Below are 19660 nucleotides of genomic sequence, written 5' to 3' on the forward strand. Positions count from 1 at the left end.
TTACTGACGTTTGTCTAATTTGGATTATAGTCAGTGGACTGTAAAATTCATGTGGGGAAATCAAATTCAAATTGGTCAGATTTTGGCTTTGAAAACTAGTGTTAACAGTCTAAATCAGTATTAAACATCCCTGTTCCCCTACAGGAGCTCCTTCACATTCATCATTGGCTGGAGGGAAATTGGTGGAAATTTTATAATGGACTAAATCTCCACCTGAGAGAATGATTGCCCAGAGCAAGCAGATGGCACGAGTTTCTTTTCTTTTTTTATGATTCCCAGGCTGATTTCCAGATATTTGTGTCTGGCTAGCATGGTTTATGGATTTTCCCTCAGCATTTACTTGCTAAAAAAGAAAGAAAAATTGGTGTTTGGCCTTGTTCATCATGGGATACATTCAATGTGTTAGTGCTTTGTTTTTTCACTTGGGGGCAGTGTAAGTCTGCTTATCTGTGTTTTTGATCTCCAAGAAGAAACATTTCCAGCAGTTGTAATAATAACAGACAATTGGCTAATTTTATCTGTGAAATGACAACTGAGCCGCATATAGTATATTCTAAATGTACTGTAGGATGTACTTGTTTTAGCAAGTATGGTAGGCTACATAAACAGTCAAGTAATTGCTGGCAAGCAGGATACATCTCCATAATCTTCTTTTACCATAATTCAACCTTTGCGGGAAAGGACAAGACCTTTAATCAGTAAGGTCACCTGTTGTTGCAATGAAGAGAGGCACAACATGTCTGTCTTAAGCTCCGGTCCATTAGAATGGATGTGTCTCAGATGATTGTGTTTATTATCACCTGAATGAATGAAAAACAAAAAAAAACACTAGTCTTAGACAGTCAGGGAGGTTTAGGACAAGTTTGTTGGGTTTATCTCATAAAAGTATCTCTCCAGGATGTTCACATATCTTATGTGGAATTAAGAATAATCATAGCACTAAAATTGTCACACCGTTGTAGCTATGACTGTTTCACTGCTCAGAGATCTATGCCATTTAACAATCCCACCATTGTCCCTTATCTGGAATTTCAACCTGCATTCACATAAACATTAATTAATTAATTACATACTGTATATGGCTTTGCCCCTTTAATTTAATTTCATAATTTGAACAGTCAGTAGCTACACTGTTTGTTCAAAGCATGTGCGACTCCTTTGCAGGAATAGTAGCAGCTGTAATGCAATTATGGCACCAGAGAGGTCTAATAAAAACCAGGAGGTTATCAAGGTTCCATGGAAGAGAGCCTCTGCCTTCTAGGAAATGGCCCTGACAGACACTGGTGATGAGTATGAGCTAGTTCTATGGTAATATTCTGGAGTAAAATGAATCACATGCAGTCGTTCAGGTTGGTGGGGAATTATCCCATTGGTTTTTCTAATGTTTTTTTTTTTTTTTTTCAATAAAACTGACAGAAAGCTGCTGCACAATTGTTAAACCATGCCGTAACTGACCACACTGAAGGTAACGTATGGACACAATGCATATAGATTTTGAATGTCCAAGACCAGCTGACCCAATTATAACTTGACTCTTAATCCATTTTTCCCACATAAAGGACTTCATGACCAACTGACCCCAACACAGCCTCGTGTCTTTGCACTAAGTTGTGATTAGCAGCTGACAGGCTTCTTTATCAGTGGTAAGTTTCTTTCCAAGAATGTCTGGGCACATGATTGGAAAACTTTCCCTTGTCTTTTGTACAGGCACTCTAATTGATGTTAATTCTTATTATTTATTAGAATAATTTGAGTAAAACTAAATGAATAAAGTTCTTCTCCTGTCAAAAATTCTCAATTTTTAATGGCATGCAGCTTCAGTGACTGTGTTAGATCATCTTTCATATGCAACACACGCTAAGATTAAACCACAGATCATCAGGCTGGACATCTGCATCCTGCCAGTTCTGTGCTGGAGATGCTGGGAGGTGACACATCTGCTGGAAGCTAGCAGTAGCCCTTTTACGTCATCACAGAGCCTGGGTGGGGCGAGGCCAGCCACTTGGGGAGTGCTATGGAGGGGTTCAAGTGGAAGTGTCCTGAAGTCACCGAAGCCCAAAAGCTATCTAGAACTCCCCAGTTAGTCATAAAGGAGAAATTTAGTCTGAGCTTCACACGAGATTGTTTCCATCTAAAGTTCATACATGGGAATTTCTGTCCGGAGCCAGGACATATAAAAACTAATTGACCTTTGACCTTTCTCACAGCTTTTACTGTTGCTTAACAATTTTTTTTCACAAGATCTATACAAAATATCAACAAATAACTGAAAACAGACATGAGTAATATCATTGTGTTAAACAAAACGTATTGATATCAATGACACCTGCAAACTAGATCTGTGCATAGACTTGAATATTATTCCAGTAAAGTTAAATATATATATATATAAATATATAGTACATAGCTATATTATCAAGTGCAACAATAATCCAGAAAATCAATTAGACATTATTAAAGCAGAAGTAAGCGATCCGGTCGTTTTGGCTAACTTCTTGTCAGCCGATGGAGTTAGCAGTCCCCGCCCTCGTCCCCACGTCACCACATTCACGTGCATCCCTTGGCTGCACACACAGAGAGGACCGCCCCTTTATGCCGTTCTATCTCCTCATTGGATAAAGGTTGTAGGATACAAGGAAAGTTTTCTCCTCGGCTTACAGCAGAGCAGAGTGACTGACAGACCCGTGTTTCGGACCAAACACAAGTGATTGCTGTCGGAAGATATAACTATTTAAGACTTATATTAACACAAACATTCTGCTTACTTCTGCTTTAAGATTAACAGTAAACTTCAATATTACCATGTATTTAACAAGACACAAGTATTATATTTATATTTTATATCCAATACAACTACATAATAAGATTTTGGTGAGATACTTTTTGGCAAATGATTTCTTCCTTCAAAGGGTCAGTATAGCTGCACAAAGTAAACCAGTCAAAGACATACGTATCAGTGATTCTGAGTAAAACATAAGCAAGTTAACAAGCTTCTTCCTGTCTTGAGGTCAGTTCCCCAGGTAGGCTACCCCAGGTGGAAATGGGTCAAAGTAACCCTGAATGCATCTGGGTGAGACAAAAGGCACGATGAAAAATGTTGAGTGAAACAAAGTCTCATGTGCACATACTAATCGACACTTAGCTTACCTGAACAGGAAATTTTTACAACATTCAGCCACACACGTCATTTTACTCGGTGACACAGCTGTTATGTTCTAATATCTGTCCAATTACAGTAACAATACGCAAGTTATTCCAGACGAACATGGTCAGCTGTTTGTGTGGGATGAGATTGCTGGGTCATGAAATGACCCACTTTTCCGAACTCATAAATGTGAGGTGTCAGAGCTTTCCGCCTGACCCACATGATAAAACACTTGGGCTACATAATGCCACACAAACTCTCAACTGGGTCACATATACTAACTAGTTTTAGCGTGAACATTGCATGATGATTTAAATTTCAGGAAAGATAATGTACAACAGTACTTAGCTGGAGGTGTAACCCAAGAAAATATTTGAAAAGCCTCACGTCTCAATGTGTGCTCGAGTCTCATTAAAGCTACTCTTAATTAAGTCTTCACTGGCTGTGTCACGGCTCTGGTGCCTCTGCTGTGATTACTAACCAGAATTTGTCCCTACAGTATTTACCAGGTGTGGGTAACGTGTCTGTGGGAAGCAGAGGGGATTAACTTTCGAATCAATCATTTGATGATTCACATATAGCTGTGAAATATAGGTCAATGGTCTTTAGTTCAATGGATAAAATTGAATCCTTTAAAAAGAAAAGACCATGGCCGTGTACCTTAATTAACATTTACAGATTAATTACCAACATCATAAACATAATGTGTCATCTGTGACAGCGAGTGACCCTCCATTTGGAGTGAGGTGATAAGCAACTCAATAAAGACTACGCTAAACACGGTCATTACAAATATTACCTTACACTGACTTATCAGTTAAACACTGAGAGAACCTATTGCAAGGTAATTTATGTTGCAGGCTAATGTGGCATGTGAGTGGTAAAAAGATATAAAATGTAGGCTAGATTATGTCTGATATCACAGGATAGTGGGTCGATGAAAAAATGGACCAGGCAAGGTTTATATTTACTTTTCTTATTGGCATTCGGTTGATGCCCAAAGAAAGATAGGCTGATGCATTTGTGCATGTCTGTAGGCTGTTGCTTGGAAAACCAGTATAGGTACAGGAAGCTGCGGTGATGCTCACTCAGCTTTTATCCTGTAGCCCATTGATCTAGTTTCAACAGGAGGCAGTCATGTGTGTAGACAAGGAGAAGGGATACCCAGATAAAAATGCATGACCTGATTACAGCTCTTCACTGATCCATAGACCATGCATTTAGGGTAACTCATTGCGGTCAATTAGACAAGATTTTGTGCCATCACTCCCTCTAATATTTGCACAGCATACACGTGTTGCTCTGCATGCATGCAAGTATTGTGTCACACGAGCAGACGCAGGAGTCTGTACGTAGGTATAGATGCTTAAGGTTGCTAAGTAGTAGGATGTTAAGCATCTATTCTAACCCCACGCAGGTCAGGTTTGTTTGATCTGTGTATTATTAGATTGCCTGTGGCCTATTTCTCAGGAAATAGGCTATAGGTTATCTGGGGTAAGGGGTTTCTTTCGAAGGAAAATTCATTTGGGAAACCTCCCCAAATAGATTTTATTTTTTGGTCAAATTATTTGAAAATTGTCATTTAAAGTGAAAAAACAAACAAAAAAACAAACTTATACTTGTTCTGCCATTTGTTTTGTTTGTTTGTTAATTTGTTTTTGAAAAAGAATGCGGTGGACTATACCTCCCCAAATTGGGAACCATTAAAAACTATTGAAAAACTGATATTTTTGGGTCAAAATATTTTAAATACTATAATTTAAAGTAAAAAGGGCTTAACAGAGGTTGAAACATAAGCACTAGCTACTAGGCTACTTGATTTGTTTATTTGTTTGTTAATTTATTTTTGAAAGGGGGGGTGGAATTCAATTCACTAAATATTTTTGGAGTGCATAACGTAGACCTGTGTTATAGGCTACACGTAAGAGACTACATTCTAATCCAAGTCAACTAAGGTGAAAAAAGTTAACAAACTATAAAGTAGTCCTCATTTTTTAAATTTAAAAAAAAATCTTTTTAACAACTTTATTATTGCTTTACAAAATACATAAACAGTGCATAAAACCATATGATGAGCATCATATTAATAACAATTGGATAACAAATAGAGTGACAATAAAATAAATACATACATAAATAGAAATAAATAATAGCAAAAAAATAAAAAAATAAAAAGGAGAAGAAAAAAAGTAAGACACACCAGGGGATATGAGCAATGTAAATTAAATTGAATTAAAGATATTAAAGTGGGAGCACAGATTTACAGTTTTGATAGCTTTCTTGTTATTAGCAGAGGAAACTGACTTGAAATACACCTCCAGTTCTTTCATGAAAACACAAAAAATGGGTTTTACTTTGGCAAATTTACACTTGTGGATATAAAACTTTGCAAGAATTAAAATGAGATTAATCTGAATTTTTAATATTCTTTTTCAGCTGGAGCGTCACTCTTTATAAATCCTCTTTTTTTTTTTTTTTTTTTTTTTTTTGCTTTATTGTAAGCATAACATACTTATCCAAGCACATAACATAGCGTTAACATTATGCATTATACAGAGAGATAGAGGTGGACACAACCTCTTTATAAATCCTCAGGGCAAAAAATTATTTATTCAGTGACGCTTCCCGTGTCGTCATCGTGTCACTTCTGACGCAAACTATCTGCGCCGTCGGTCGAGCTGGTTCGTGATGGCGGTGTCTCAACCAAAGCTAGAGAAAGAGAGTGAGGATTGCTCCTTGCTTCCTCTGGTTCATGATATTATCAAATGGTGAGATGACTGACGTGTGTTAATATTTCATGTTTCCCTGCTGCCCTGTTGCATCTCGTTTACCTCATCTTCTTTCAGTCGTTGCTAAGGTCGGGTTGCTAAGCTTGTTATGTTAGCTAAAGCTAAAGCTAACGTTAGCTGTTGAATCAATATGCAAGTATAACATGTGCGCTATAACTCACTGTTGTCTTCGTTTTTGTTTTGTTTTTTGGTGTTGTTGTTTTTTAAAGTATGGACAAGGACAGTCAGGATGTCCACCAAGAACTGGCTAAACTGAAGGCGAAGATCCAGGAGGCCCGGGAGCAGATCTCCAACATGCCCGGGATAGACAGCAGTCCGGCGGAGCAGCAGCAGCAGCTGGCCACGCTGCGGGAGCAGGTCCGCACCAAGAACCAGCTGCTGCAGAAATACAAGAGTCTGTGCATGTTTGACGTGCCGAAAGCATCGTGAGACCGAAGGCTGGATTACTGCAGCAAGGACTCTGTTAAGATAATAATACATCCTCACCCAATGGGACAGATAAATAAAGGTGAGAATCAAGAGGACGAGGAGGTTTTAATGGACAAGGACTGATGTTTCTCATCGAAGTGGATGATGTTTCTGACCGTCACCTCCTTTCTATTCTTATTTTTGCAGCGTGGCATTTGTATTAATGTAATGTTTTTGGTATGTCATTTTCTTGAATTGTAACACTCCCACTTTGTAATAAAAATGAGTGATTAAGAACTCATCAACTTTTTTTTATGATTAGACTTGATTTGATTAGACTTGACTAGAAAATCTTCATGGTCCCAGAGCGGCAGTTTGGTTTATAGCAGTAGGCAACAACACAATTGGTATACATAATAAATTAAGGAATACATAGAGACTGACAGCTATGGATTTTAACATTATGAATTACGGTAAAATGTGAGGCACCAAAAGTCCATCAATTTAAATATTTGATACAATTAAGTTATCATTATTTACATCCATACAGGGGCGTTTCTAGACACTCTGGGGGCCCCAGGCACCTTGGAGGCCACAAACATTAGCCAGTAATTAATTTAAAAAAATCCCAAGCCATGATGAATCAATTTTGCATACTATGCACATAATCTGTGTAAACAGCCATTGGCAACATCATGTTGTCATTGATAGTCATAGATATCATGTGACCGATTCGCCTCGTGGGCTGTGACAACAAGTCTTGCAAAAAGAGTGGCTTAACATTATTTTATGACACAGCTCTTGAATGCTGCATATGATTACACTCTGATTCTACATTTTACAGTCTTTTATTACTGTATAACAGACCATTGCTAAGTAAAACAGACCACTGCTAGGGACGCCACTCTGATCAGAGCAGAAGAACTGTGCGGGATATTTACCTGATGTTTCATTTTTACTGTCATTAAACAGCTAATGGGAGAGTGGTGGCTCTCTGCCTTCCACACCGCTGCTGAAAACCAAACCTGCATCAGAGCCTCGGACCTGGTGTCATAGCTCTCGTCTCGGGGGCACTGCAAGTCCGCGACACAAACGTAAACTGTAATCTCTTGTTTGTGACAGATACGACTACAAGAATACACACATCGTAACCATAGACTGTAAAAAAAAAGAGATCGTAACATGTATATGATAATCCAAATATCCACTGATTGATTATCAAAGGCTTCATTGAAAACAAATGCACACAACCGAGGAGGGTGAGGAAAACAGCGGAGAACTGACTGGAGTTGCTGATTCGCCAAATAATGTAATTTATAAATCGTTGAAAGTCGTATTTTGATCAACATTACGTCTGAATTTAATTATTTCACTCACTAGCTGTGTATTGTAATAAGCATAATGTAGAGTTAGTCTGTTGTTATGGAGAAATAAAGACTAAACATCCTTCATCGTGATAGCTGTGCCTATAGGTCCCCGGTAGGCGCTCACAACGAAAACGTCACGTGACTGAAACCCGTGAACAGACCAATATCAGCCGTCTTTGGGGGGCCCCTTTCTAGCTTGGGACCCTATAGGCAGTTGCCTGTGTTGCCTGCCCTGTTGCAACACCTCTGCATCCATAATTCAGTGTAGAGTTATTAAAACATGAATTGTTGATAGAATAAAAGTATTCACATTTAACAGCTGGGCTCAGAGGGGCCAGAAATTGTTAATAAATAAATCTGAGTGAAAGTACTTGAACAGTATGAAGAGCGTGTTCAGGATTTGCAGGACTCTCAGTTCAGTATGTTCTGGTTATATAATTGACAGGAGGCATAATGTGATGCAAATATAAAAAGAGGCAATGTCTGGTAGAGGATAACTATAATAAAATCTACAGGACGGTTAAAAGCCAGAAGAGTAATTTGTGTAACTTCCCTGTGTTTTGTTTATAAGGAAAGAGAAGATGAAGACAGATTATGAAAGTAACAAGTCTTTTTTTATTTTATTGTCATTATTTTTTTCTTTTCTGCAAAAAGGTGACATAGATAAAATAAATACACATTCAGAATACAATTTGTTCATAAAGCAACAGACATTCAAGTTCAAGTTTGAGAAAAACAAATAGCAAAATGTAAACATTTTTTCTCAAGTGCTGCTCTTGGTAAACTACTGCAGAGGCAGATTTTTTTTACAATCATCTACTGCATCACTACATCACTTATCCCGGGCGTCTCAGCCCAGTATGAATCACAGTGAGCCGCCGTCTTCTCGGTGCTGCTCTACTCTGCAGTCATTGGGCTTGTGTGGGTCCTGTATTCAGGACGACTGGCCTCTGTTTCAACTGTGGAAAGTCTCTCAGAAAGTCTCTTTGAAAAGCTGTCAGCATATGATGCAGCCCTTCTCTTTGGTCTGGCTGCCTCCTACAGCTTTCTCCTTTATGTACATCAAGTCACTGTGCACGCTGGGTCTCCGCGCAAACGGCGCCACAATCCCATACGCGTTCCCGTCTTTGCACTTCTTACTTCTGAAGGACTTTCTGTGGAGAAGCTCGCAGTACTGCAAAGAAACTTTACAGTGGCGCCCGGGACTCATTTCGTTGGGCAACTTGGCCATGGTAAAAAGAGTCTGAAACATTTGGTCTACGTTGGTGTCCTTCTTTGCCGAGATTTCAAAGTAGGCGCAGTGCTCGTCTCCGCCAACCAACTGTTCGATCTCCTCCTCCTGCACCTCGCGGTAGAAGTCCCTGTCACACTTGTTTCCGCAGATGACCAGCGGGACGTCCACGTTCTCCTTGGTTTTGTTTCTGAGGCAGGACTTGGTCTCAAAGATCTGGCGCTTGAGACGCTGCACCTCCTGGAAGGAGTCTCTGTTATCCAGACTGAACACCAGGATAAACACATCACCTGTAAAAACACAAGAGAAGACACGATTAATACAAAGTCATAACATATTGAAAGCAATCAGTTAACAGCACGCAGTAGGCATTTCTTTTTTCTTTCTTTTTTTTTTTTTTTAGCTCAACTTACCGGTAAGAATAGAAAGCCTCCTCATTGCAGGGAAGGGGTGGTTTCCAGATGTGTCCAAAATGTCCAGCTGGTAAACGTCTCCCTTGATGCTGTAGAATTTCCTATGAAAGTCCTCAATAGTCGGCGTGTACTGATCATCAAACCTCTCGTTCAGAAATCGAGAGATGATGGCTGTCTTCCCAACTTTCGTGGAGCCCAGGATCACCATCCTGTGGCAGTTCTTGGCCGGTATGTCGAACTCATTCTCGGATGGGGACATTTTCTTTATCATGTTTGCAGCGGTTGCACGCGGCGGTGGACGATGCTGTGGGAAAGATGTGGTTTTTTAATCCTGTCAGGAGGAGGGGATGTGTGAGGGGTGTAACCTCGCTACCTCTCTATGGAGCTGGAGGAGAGCAGGCTGGCAATTTATGGGGGCAGATTGCCGCGCCTTCCCCGTGCGTCATGCGTCAATCTCCAGTTTGGAGAGCTGGAGCAAGACCCGAAATCATAATGTTACTATGGCTGTTTTTGTGCGTCAGCCTTGCCAACCCCTCATCAGCAGATAGACGGGCTTGTTTTCAGATATCATGCCTCAGTGTTTAATAATTTCAGCGTTATATTTCCATGCGTATGTGTGGAATAACTGTTTTTAATATGCAGATAATATTGTTAGAAATGTTAAAACCCTAAACCAAACTGGTTCCTTGTTGTGTTTACTTTATACTAAACCCAAGAGTTTAAACGGCATTAGACAAAACCATGCATGCATCTCACATTATACTCTGCAGACATCTTTCCTTTGCATCTAAAACCAGCTGAGGCAACACTCAAATTTCTTATACCAACGCAAGCTTCTTTATAAAGTCACTAGTAAGTAAACAGAGCAACTGCAATATCTAATGGGACCGGTAGGGAGCGCGTGTGTACATAGCACATCAGGCATATTGAAGCAGGGGAAGTGTGTGCGTTTTGCTCCCAGAATCCTCACATCACACAGTGTTTACCAACCTGTACTGTATTACTTCAAGTGTCTGTTGATTGCTTTATATTCCTAATTGAAGGATATGTTATTATGTAATCCATGCAGGTCTGCAGCAGTTAGATCAACATAGCTCATTTCTATTTTTAGCTCTCTGATTGCTGATTTTAATCTGTTTTACTCTTCTTATTTTTAGTCCACTCTTATATTTCATTATCAATTTCGTCATCACTGCTGATGCACTTTGAAATGCCCTAACCGTATGAGAGGCACTATAAACATAATGTTTGATTCAATTTGATCTAGATTATATTGTTACTCAGATCATTATATGCCATATCCATGAAAACATTATCCAGTACAGACGTATGAAGAGGTCTTAAGAAGATATTTAATGGATTCACCCAGTTTACCTTCACTCCCCTTCACTCCTTTCACCTTCTAAAAATAAAAGGTCGGTCAGAATGTCAGATCATCATCAGTGTGATAGCCTACATCGCACAAACGTCACAAAGAAAAAAACAACTAAAAACTACAACTGAAGAGGGGTTGTAACTGTGTAACTAGAGCCTGGAAACCATCCAATCCAATTTGTATCGACACTCTCATACGTGTTAATCGAAGTACCCCACAGATGGTCTAAAGATAGAAGTCACTGGTTGTGACTCAAACTAGGCTCATCCACTTTGCCACCTTAACCACTTATCACCTTTCTCTTAGCTTCTCACCTGTAAATGGGAATAGAGACGATTGAACCTCTAAGCAGAAAGTTTTGTGTAATTGTGCTCCTGACACCTGAACATGAACTCTATTATCATTTGCAGTAGAAAAGATCTACTACTGTATGCAATTAGATTTTATTAGTTCTGTCTGTTTTCAGATTTGTGACAGAAACCTGACCTGATGTCCACTGAGCCTGTTTTTTTATTATTATTATAACTGTGCTTATTATTATTATTATTATTATTATTATTATTATTATTATTATTAAGTTACACGTGTAATAAACATTACAATTTAATATGTATGTAAATCAAGCTTACTTCTGAAAGGACAAAACTAGATAACGTTTCTGATATATCTCCATTTTTGTTTTCATTTAATTTAGGGTGCAGTAACAGTTAGTTGACTTTGTGCTCTATTTATGGTTTAATTAGCCAAATAATTTTGAAATGTCATATTTTCAACAGTATCCACAACAGGTCATATGTCTTGGTATTTACCTTGGGTTCATGTGAAACCTAAAACTTGCCAGCATGGATGGCCTTTTTCAGCCCTCTGTGGGGCATCCAGGTTGAAACTAGATAGGTGTACTTAAGCCTGGTTGTTCAAGTCCTGAGCATTGGGGTTTGTGTAACCAGGGTGGAGCAAACCGGTGCTATACCTTTGACTATTGGTCAGTAACTAAGCCAGTGTGTTCCCAGGATATGTATAACAGGACACGTGCAGACTGGATCATCCAGCAGGGTTTTGCACTACTTGCAAGAAAACATGATGGAGGGAAATGTTCCCACCCGCACGACCTTACTTGTCTCTGTCCATTCTAGGTTGTTTATGTTTATGTCAAGAGTTTTGTTGAAGTACTTCTTTTTTTTTTCAAAGGAACATTTTTAAAAAAATCTTCTCATGATTAGGGTGACCAGATCCCCCCCAGAAAAACAAATATGGGACAATGCAGTTTTTATAGGACAACCATTGCCAGTGAGAGTCTAAAATGTTGATTCTTCCAAAAAAAAATAAACACACAGGCTGCATTTTCAAAATGATTGCATTGCAAGGTTGAAAATTTCCTTTCCAGAAATTTTGAGAGTGCCATGGAGGGAACTGCCAAAATGGGAATCAAACCCATAACCTTAACATCAGGAGTCACACATTGTACAGACAGAGCTAATCAGACAGACACATGGTCATCTGTCTGGTCACTGAGCTGTCAACCAGACTGTGTGCATTTGTGCGCATGGCCTTCGCCCGACGCAGACCCCCTTGGAGAGCTGGAGACAGTATGGCCTTGGTCTCAATTCATTTTCATTTTTATTTAATCATTTTTCACACCTCGGTAAGAAAAGCCTTCTGTTTTAAGAGTTAGAGTGAGATTATATAAATATGTCAGTCTTGCAGTGATGTCTTTTGAAACTAGAGCCAATTATGTTCAATGCTCAAAGCTGTTCAGTTCTGCGCAAAGCAGGACAGGTCACTGAATCTACCTATGGATACAAATAAAGTTACCTTGACCTTGATTCTACTAATGACGTTAAAGGCCATAAATTAAGATTAAGATGCATTTTACTGACCCCAGGAGGGGGAATTACTGGTAAGTGATTTCAAAGAATCCTGTTCCCATACTGGGAACCTCGGTGAAACACAGTAGTTTGAAGTGCAGTAAAAAGTATTACCACAAAGAAAACATAGATTTTAGATTTTAAATAGAAATTTGAAAAATGTTTCAGTTTCACAGTAACAGCTGACGTAGAACAGGTCATGGCGAAAATTCAGCCGGCTTAGTTTTTCTAATGTGTTTGGTCAGATGAAGAGAAACATCAACATTTTCACGACTAATTTACTTGAACTTCGAGGACAAAACCAACAAACCCTGACTGTGCACCTGAGAACTGGCTCAGGGTCAGTCAACACAAACACTCGCAGCATTGTATAATACATCTTTTAAGCATCTCGGTCTGAGAGTGTGTGTGTGTGTGTGTGTGTGTGTGTGTGTGTGTGTGTGTTTCTCGACTCATCAGTCTTGAGCCATATTTGTGTCCCAGCCTGTTGTGTTACTTAGCTGAACCCCAGCACATACACTGTCCTGGCAACGTGGCCCTCAAGCAGAGTAAACACACCAGCTGCAGTCCACTCAGGCCACAGCCAATCACACACATTAGACTCATTTCCTTCTCAGCCTTGTTTGCCTTCATCAATTAGTAAAGAGGACAGAAAAGACTGGGGGTAAAAAAAATGTTGTGGCCCTCTGTTAGGACACAGTGGTTCAGTTGATATGAAAACATTTTTTTTCGATCTGGTAATGGTAATGATGTTCCAGTTTTCAGTAGCCTATAGAAAGTGGGTTTGGATATATGCACATGGCCGTGGGTGCTGGGCTTCATATTGAGTAACAGTAGAGGGACGTAGAGCCCGCACACCAGTATCTGTTTCAGACTTTTATTATTAAGACAAACAACATTTCGATCAACAACGTGATCTTTGTCAAGTTAAAACAATGTGATGTGGTGGTCTCCTATACTGTATATAGAGGATGGTTCCCTCCACCAAGTGCAAGCCATTGGCATGATGAGATGGCCTCAATTGGATGATAGGCAGAGCCATTAACCAATATACATTGAGAAACAATGAAAGACATTTACAGAAGCATATAATATGCATGATACACTACATAGATCCATCTAGAGTCTCGATCATTATAATAATAATAATAATAAATTTTATTTATAAGCGCTTTTCCAAAAGCTCAAAGACACTTTACATACAATAAATGCAGTTAAGAACACAAGACATTCAATTAAAAGCAGCAAAGACAGTATAAAACATAGAAAACAATATAAAACACACACAGAAATTATGTATTAAAAGCTGATTTAAAAAGGTGTGTTTTTAACATGGTCTTGAATGTTGGGAGGTGAGTGCAGGTGTGGATGGGTTTGGGGAGTGCGTTCCAGAGGGAGGGGGCAGTGATGGAGAAGGCTCTGTCCCCCCAGGTTCGGTGCTTGGTCCGTGTGGGTAGTGACAGGATGTTTCCTTCGGATGAGCGGAGGTCGCGGGAGGGGGTGTGGTGATGGAGCAGGTCTGTGAGGTAGGGGGGGGCCAGGTTATTAAGTGCTTTGTGTGTGAGGAGGATGATTTTGAACTGTATGCGGTGAGTGATGGGCAGCCAGTGCAGGTCACGGAGGACGGGGGTGATGTGATCTCTGGAGCGGGTGTGGGTGAGCAGGCGTGCGGCTGAGTTTTGGATGTATTGCAGTTTATTGAGGAGTTTGGATGGTGAACCATAGAGGATGCTGTTGCAATAGTCCAGTCTGGATGTGATGAATGCATGGATGAGGGTTTCTGCAGCAGAGAAGGTGAGTGAGGGGCGTTATAGAATTCTGTAAGTTATACTGGATATGGGAAAATACTAAAGTTTCTCAATGTATATTGGTTAATGGCTCTGCCTGTCGACCAATTGAGGCCATCTCATCATGCCAATGGCTTGCACCTAGTGGAGGGAGCCATCCTCTATAGTCCACCACATCACATTGTTTGAACTTGACAAAGATCACGCTGTTGATTGAAATGTTGCCAGTTTTCATTCTAGCTAAATATTATATTTTTACCATTGAAAATATCATAGAGTCTGATGACGCAGATGTGTCGGACCATGGAGAAGCACTCTAATCTGTAAGCAGAGAAGAGCCATAGAGATTTTTATAATGTGTTGTGGGTTAAACTCATTTGCATTTTTACAGCTGAAGCATTATGTGGCCACAGCATGAAAACCAGCTGAAGAAACACACTGACAGATTTCATAAATGGTCCTGACGTTTACTGGCAGTATAGCACATATGCTAGAAACCTGACAGCAGAGAGCAACAGAAACTGTTTTGGTATTGTGTCATCACCACCGTCAATGGCAGCTCGCACATTACCCGCCACGTGTGCGTAACATGCTTGACACTTCATCAGCTCCTGAGAAGTCTAATTAACAGTCGACAAGAACATATGTGCATGCATACAGTAGGGATGTGTTGTGAGTGAGTGTGTGTTGGTGGAAGTCTGTGGAGCTGATTAATAAGTTTTGTTTGCTGCTTCTTGCTCAATAATTCAAAGATAGATGCCATACACAAAACACTTCAGTACAGTCCTTGTATGTAATACACTTCACTTGTGCAATTGCAACCAAATCTGACAGATGCACAAAAGCACTTCTAATCAGAGCTGCACAATTTATAAAACACATGATGAAACATGTTGAATTGAAATGTTCATCCATGATAAAATTGTTTTTTTTTTTAAATTTATTTATGTGCAGTTTCACGAAGAGAGGATTTTGGAATTATTTAAAAAATAAAACACACACACACAATAGCAACAATCACTGAATGGACAATGATGTCAATTACACCTTTTAAAGACTTTTCTATTCATGATATGACCACATACCGTAATTAAAGCAAATCACAGCCATTGACTGTACATGACTTATCTTATCTACATAATTTGATGTCAGGGATTTAAATGCAGTATGTAGGTGCAGTTTTTTGTGAAACTATTTTTGAACGTGAGGTTTTACTTCCTCAGGATTAACTACACTTGCTGATTCCCTGGTATAAACACCAGATAAGGTTAACTGTGACAAAGAGTTGGGGTTTGTTTTGCTCTCCGTTTCCTTTCTAAAACTCTCATCACACAGTGACAGCTTTCAGAAATCTTTGGCTCCATGTTTACATGCCCAACTTTGTTTGCAGCTAGCTTAAAACTTGATCTTTGCCACCTCTGAGACCAGATATAATTGACTAAATGTGCAGTGCCACACTGGCCTGCAAGCCTAATTGACAGTTTTTATTGGAACGTCCAAGAAAAGGGAGTTCTTAGAAATCCAATGCCTTACAGTATGTTCCACAGAAGGACAACATGTTTAAACCTCTCGGCAGAGTCATTCATGGTTAGTGGATTATAAGCGAGATAAGATCTTCCAGTAGCGGACTCCTGGTGTAAGGGAGACCATCTGATCTAGTACGCTGAGGGAAGCAGGGGTCATGCTGTGTTTACATGGCGTGAGACCTGTGGCAGTTGCGTGTCAGGCTGGGCCATGGTGCAGGGAGACTGTTGAATGAAGCATGAGCCATGCAGTTTCCAATACAAAGGCTTCAGGTTTCAGAGCCAATCAGAGTCCCGGCCTAAGCCCAGGTTTCGTTTGCAGACCACTTGTATGTTTTGATAAAGTGACAATCTGTCAACTGTCTTGTTATCTGCGACATGCAACATGATGTTGTGGTCCCTGCATGACGTACAACACAAAGTTGTAAATATGTGACAGAAAACATCACTTCGATATGGGAACCATGTGCCTCAAGTCTTGTGTTTTTAGTATTTCACATCGCTGACCTGTTTTTGTCCATGTGGCTACAATTTCATCTCACAGTGAAGGAAACAGACACAAAATATGATCCATGATGATGTGTCAAGGTAACTGTTTCCTTTGCAGACATGATGGTGAGGGTGTGATTTTTATGCAGTTGTTAAAACCATCAGCAGAGTATTTTTCAGCCTCTCTTTGCTGCATCAAATGATTTGACATTGTTGATAGCCTCACATACACTCAGCAGATGGTGGTTCAGGGGGCTAACCAGGAATTCTTCAGGTCACATGGTTGTTTTCCTGAGAAGAGCAGAGTAAAAACAGGGAAACATGTAAGCTTACATTGATTCTTGGATCTGAGTTTACCTAACAACCCTGCCCAGCATGCAAACAGAGAAAAGACTAACTGTTGGCTACATCTGGAACGCAAAAGTACAGCTGATCTAATCATGTATTACAACAAATGGCACATCAGTCCATGTGAAAGGGCTTGCTAATAGTGACAACCCTACAGAGGACCTGCTGTTCTCCTCTGCGCAACAGAGAGCATCATTATAGCAAAGCTCATTCTATGTTTGTACGTTTTGGACTCGTCTCAGAGATTCTTAGCCTCAACCACTGCACACAACCTTCCTAGCACAAAACAACTGTCTAAAATTAGCATCAAGCTACTAAACATATAGTAGCACTAAACATCTAAAAAAAAAAAAGTGGATAGTAGATAGACTACAAGCTAAAATATCCATCTTTTTTGGTGAAGTTTTTTGCAACATGTTCGCCATATTTACACCATAACATATTGTAGCTAGTTGTACTGCCCCCAAGTGGCCAAAAGTCAGTCAAGAAAGTTTTCATGATACACTTCCTGTTTTGTAGTACTTGTAGCACCTGTGTTGAGTTTCAAAATAACAACAGATCAAGAAGTGACAAGCCCAAAAATTTAGCAATGTGGTTAAAAAAAAAAAAAAAAAAAAAAACTAAAATTACAGAAAATGTAAAAAAATATATATATATTTCTAGTAGATGAATATGAATATTATTCTGTGAGCTTGAGTTTCTCCCCAAATAAGGTGCTATACCTCAGTTAACCTGTATGACAGTGGTGGATAACAGCAGTAAATGTTGTTTTTTGTGGATTGCTGTGTGTGCACAGATGGGGCACTCTCACTAACATGCGCCACCCTCCAAATGCAGACCGGATCAGACCTGTATGTCACAGATGTAATATAAGATCATTTGTTTCCGTGAGAGTCTGAAGACAAAAGAGCCCAGTGAAAAGCACTTTTGGAAAATTGGCCTTGGGTGCGTTACCATGTTTCCATGAGGCATTCGGCAGACTTGTATCTCGGGCAGTGCATGGTCAGTTCCAAACCTGTGTTACTTCCCTGAGCTGTAGTATAGTTGGTAAATGTGACCACCACTGAGTGATCTTATAAATGCTTAACCTTAGACGTCAGTGGGCTGCTGCCCTTTGCAGCACTGTTTACGTAACTCTAATAGCTTCACGCAGAGACAAAAAAGAACGGGAGGGGGAAGAAAGGAGAGAGGGAAAGGTAGCAAGTCTCTTGGCTAGGATTGATAGTCTAAATTCCAGCTCACACACACACACACACACACACACACACACACACACATACATACATACACACCTTTAATAGCAAATATTAATAACATCAGCCAAGCCACCCTCCAGGCTGTTATGTCAACATTTACTCTCCCCACCAACCTCTTGTCCCTCCTTGCCAACAAATATTACATAAAATCCCCACCTGGTACCTGAGGTATAAACATTTTGAGATGCTGTACTGGTGCTGTGTGTAAAATCTAATTAAACTGCAACACAGAACTCAATTTTATCTATTTATGTTAGCAAAAAAGTAGCTGTGCTTTGGAGGAAGAAATCGACACGTTAGACAAGTCTGAGTAATTCTCAAGTGCTGACTGTAATGGCAGCTAATTGACACTCGAAATGCTCCCCCTCAAAGCTTGAACCACGCAGCTGATAGCAGGTTTCCAAAGGTTGTGCAACAGGCCTGCATCACGCACTTCATCATGGCTTAATGCATACCATGTCCCAATTAGTAGCTGCTAAAAGCCTGCTAATCACTGTCTGTATCCAATATTACATGTGGCTTGCATACAAGCATGCAATGGGAAAAATCATAAATAGATAGTCACTCGTCGTAATTATGCAATTGAGGCTATCTGATGGGCAATCTGAGATATTATTCAACTGTTTGAATAAAATGCTTAGTTTCATCAGATTGCCAGCAACAACATGACGACTTGTTGCTGCTTTCCATCAGCAGTGATTTACAATGTAAATGTTCACATTCAGTGCCCTGTGTGAGAGAATATCTCTCCAGGTGCTGTCACTCAGATCAACAAAGCAGGATTTCATAACTCAGGATGAACACATGGCCTGTCCTGTCCATTTTCTCTGTTTTTGTTTACATCTTCACCGTGTAACCGGTGCCCATTCTGACTCAGTGTGAAGCCAATCCCACCAACTGCTGAGAGGGTTAGTGCTCAGTGGCCAGCATGGACATTCCTACTGTTTGGCTAATAAGGCTTATATGCACGTTCTTTTCAAATAATTGCATAGGCAGTATGCAGAGGCATGCTCACTACACCGGTACAGTTGGACTTAACAAGCTCTGTATGTGTGTGTGTGTGTGTGTGTTGATCTGTTGTGGCAATTTTTGCCTTTTTTGTTCTTTTTTTTTAGTTTTATCAGATGTGTAAACAGGAAGCACTCATAATTAGAACACACTCATGCGACACACACACATTTGCACACTAAAAACAAAACAACATAAAACTGTGAGTGACATTTATTTCCCCAGAAATGTCTGAACATTTGGAGCTGTCATATTCAGAGGGGAAAAAACACAACAACATGACCACTGGGGAGTGTAAGCAGCAGGGCATTATGTACAGTATATAGGTGCATATGGTAGGGAAGACTGGGTGAGAGGGTTGCAGGTGACTGCAGGGGCAGAGCAGCCAGCAGGTGGGAAACCAGTCGGTGACAATAAAAACACAGACGTGGCAGAAACAATGGATGGTATTGGATTTGGGAGGCTGACAGCGACTGTGTACATGTAACAACCTTCAAAAGGCCACATGTGTGCACAGAGGAAAGGCTGAAATAAACATGATTTATTTTCTGAAGAAAGGACCATTTAGAAAATGCACCGTGTTCAGACACATTACTTGAGGAGAGCATACTCTGAAACCCCAGAGTCATAATAAAAACAGCATCCTGACCTTTAAG

General features: G+C 39.9%; 2 protein-coding genes and 1 long non-coding RNA gene across 3 annotated transcripts in view; 2 read left to right on the forward strand and 1 right to left on the reverse strand.

The window, feature by feature from the left end:
* Positions 1–19660, forward strand: part of LOC146982915 (uncharacterized) — a 119339-nt gene that overhangs the window by 11996 nt on the left and 87683 nt on the right. The gene's annotated exons all lie outside the window — the stretch shown is intronic.
* med9 (mediator complex subunit 9) lies at positions 5779–6642 on the forward strand. The gene is made up of 2 exons (XM_085785408.1): positions 5779–5913; positions 6144–6642. The coding sequence occupies exons 1-2, from the start codon at positions 5834–5836 to the stop codon at positions 6361–6363; spliced, it is 300 nt and encodes a 99-aa protein (XP_085641534.1). The 5' UTR covers positions 5779–5833; the 3' UTR covers positions 6364–6642.
* On the reverse strand, positions 8305–9737 carry LOC146982917 (dexamethasone-induced Ras-related protein 1-like). Its single transcript, XM_085785410.1, has 2 exons — positions 9354–9737; positions 8305–9230 (listed from the first exon to the last, which is right to left on the reverse strand). Exons 1-2 carry the CDS (start codon positions 9622–9624, stop codon positions 8707–8709), a joined length of 795 nt encoding a protein of 264 aa, XP_085641536.1. The 5' UTR covers positions 9625–9737; the 3' UTR covers positions 8305–8706.

This window comes from Trachurus japonicus, chromosome 8 (genome assembly GCF_045865225.1).
Source record: "Trachurus japonicus isolate A0001 chromosome 8, Traja_1.0".
In the NCBI taxonomy this organism is placed as follows: Eukaryota; Metazoa; Chordata; class Actinopteri; order Carangiformes; family Carangidae; genus Trachurus; species Trachurus japonicus.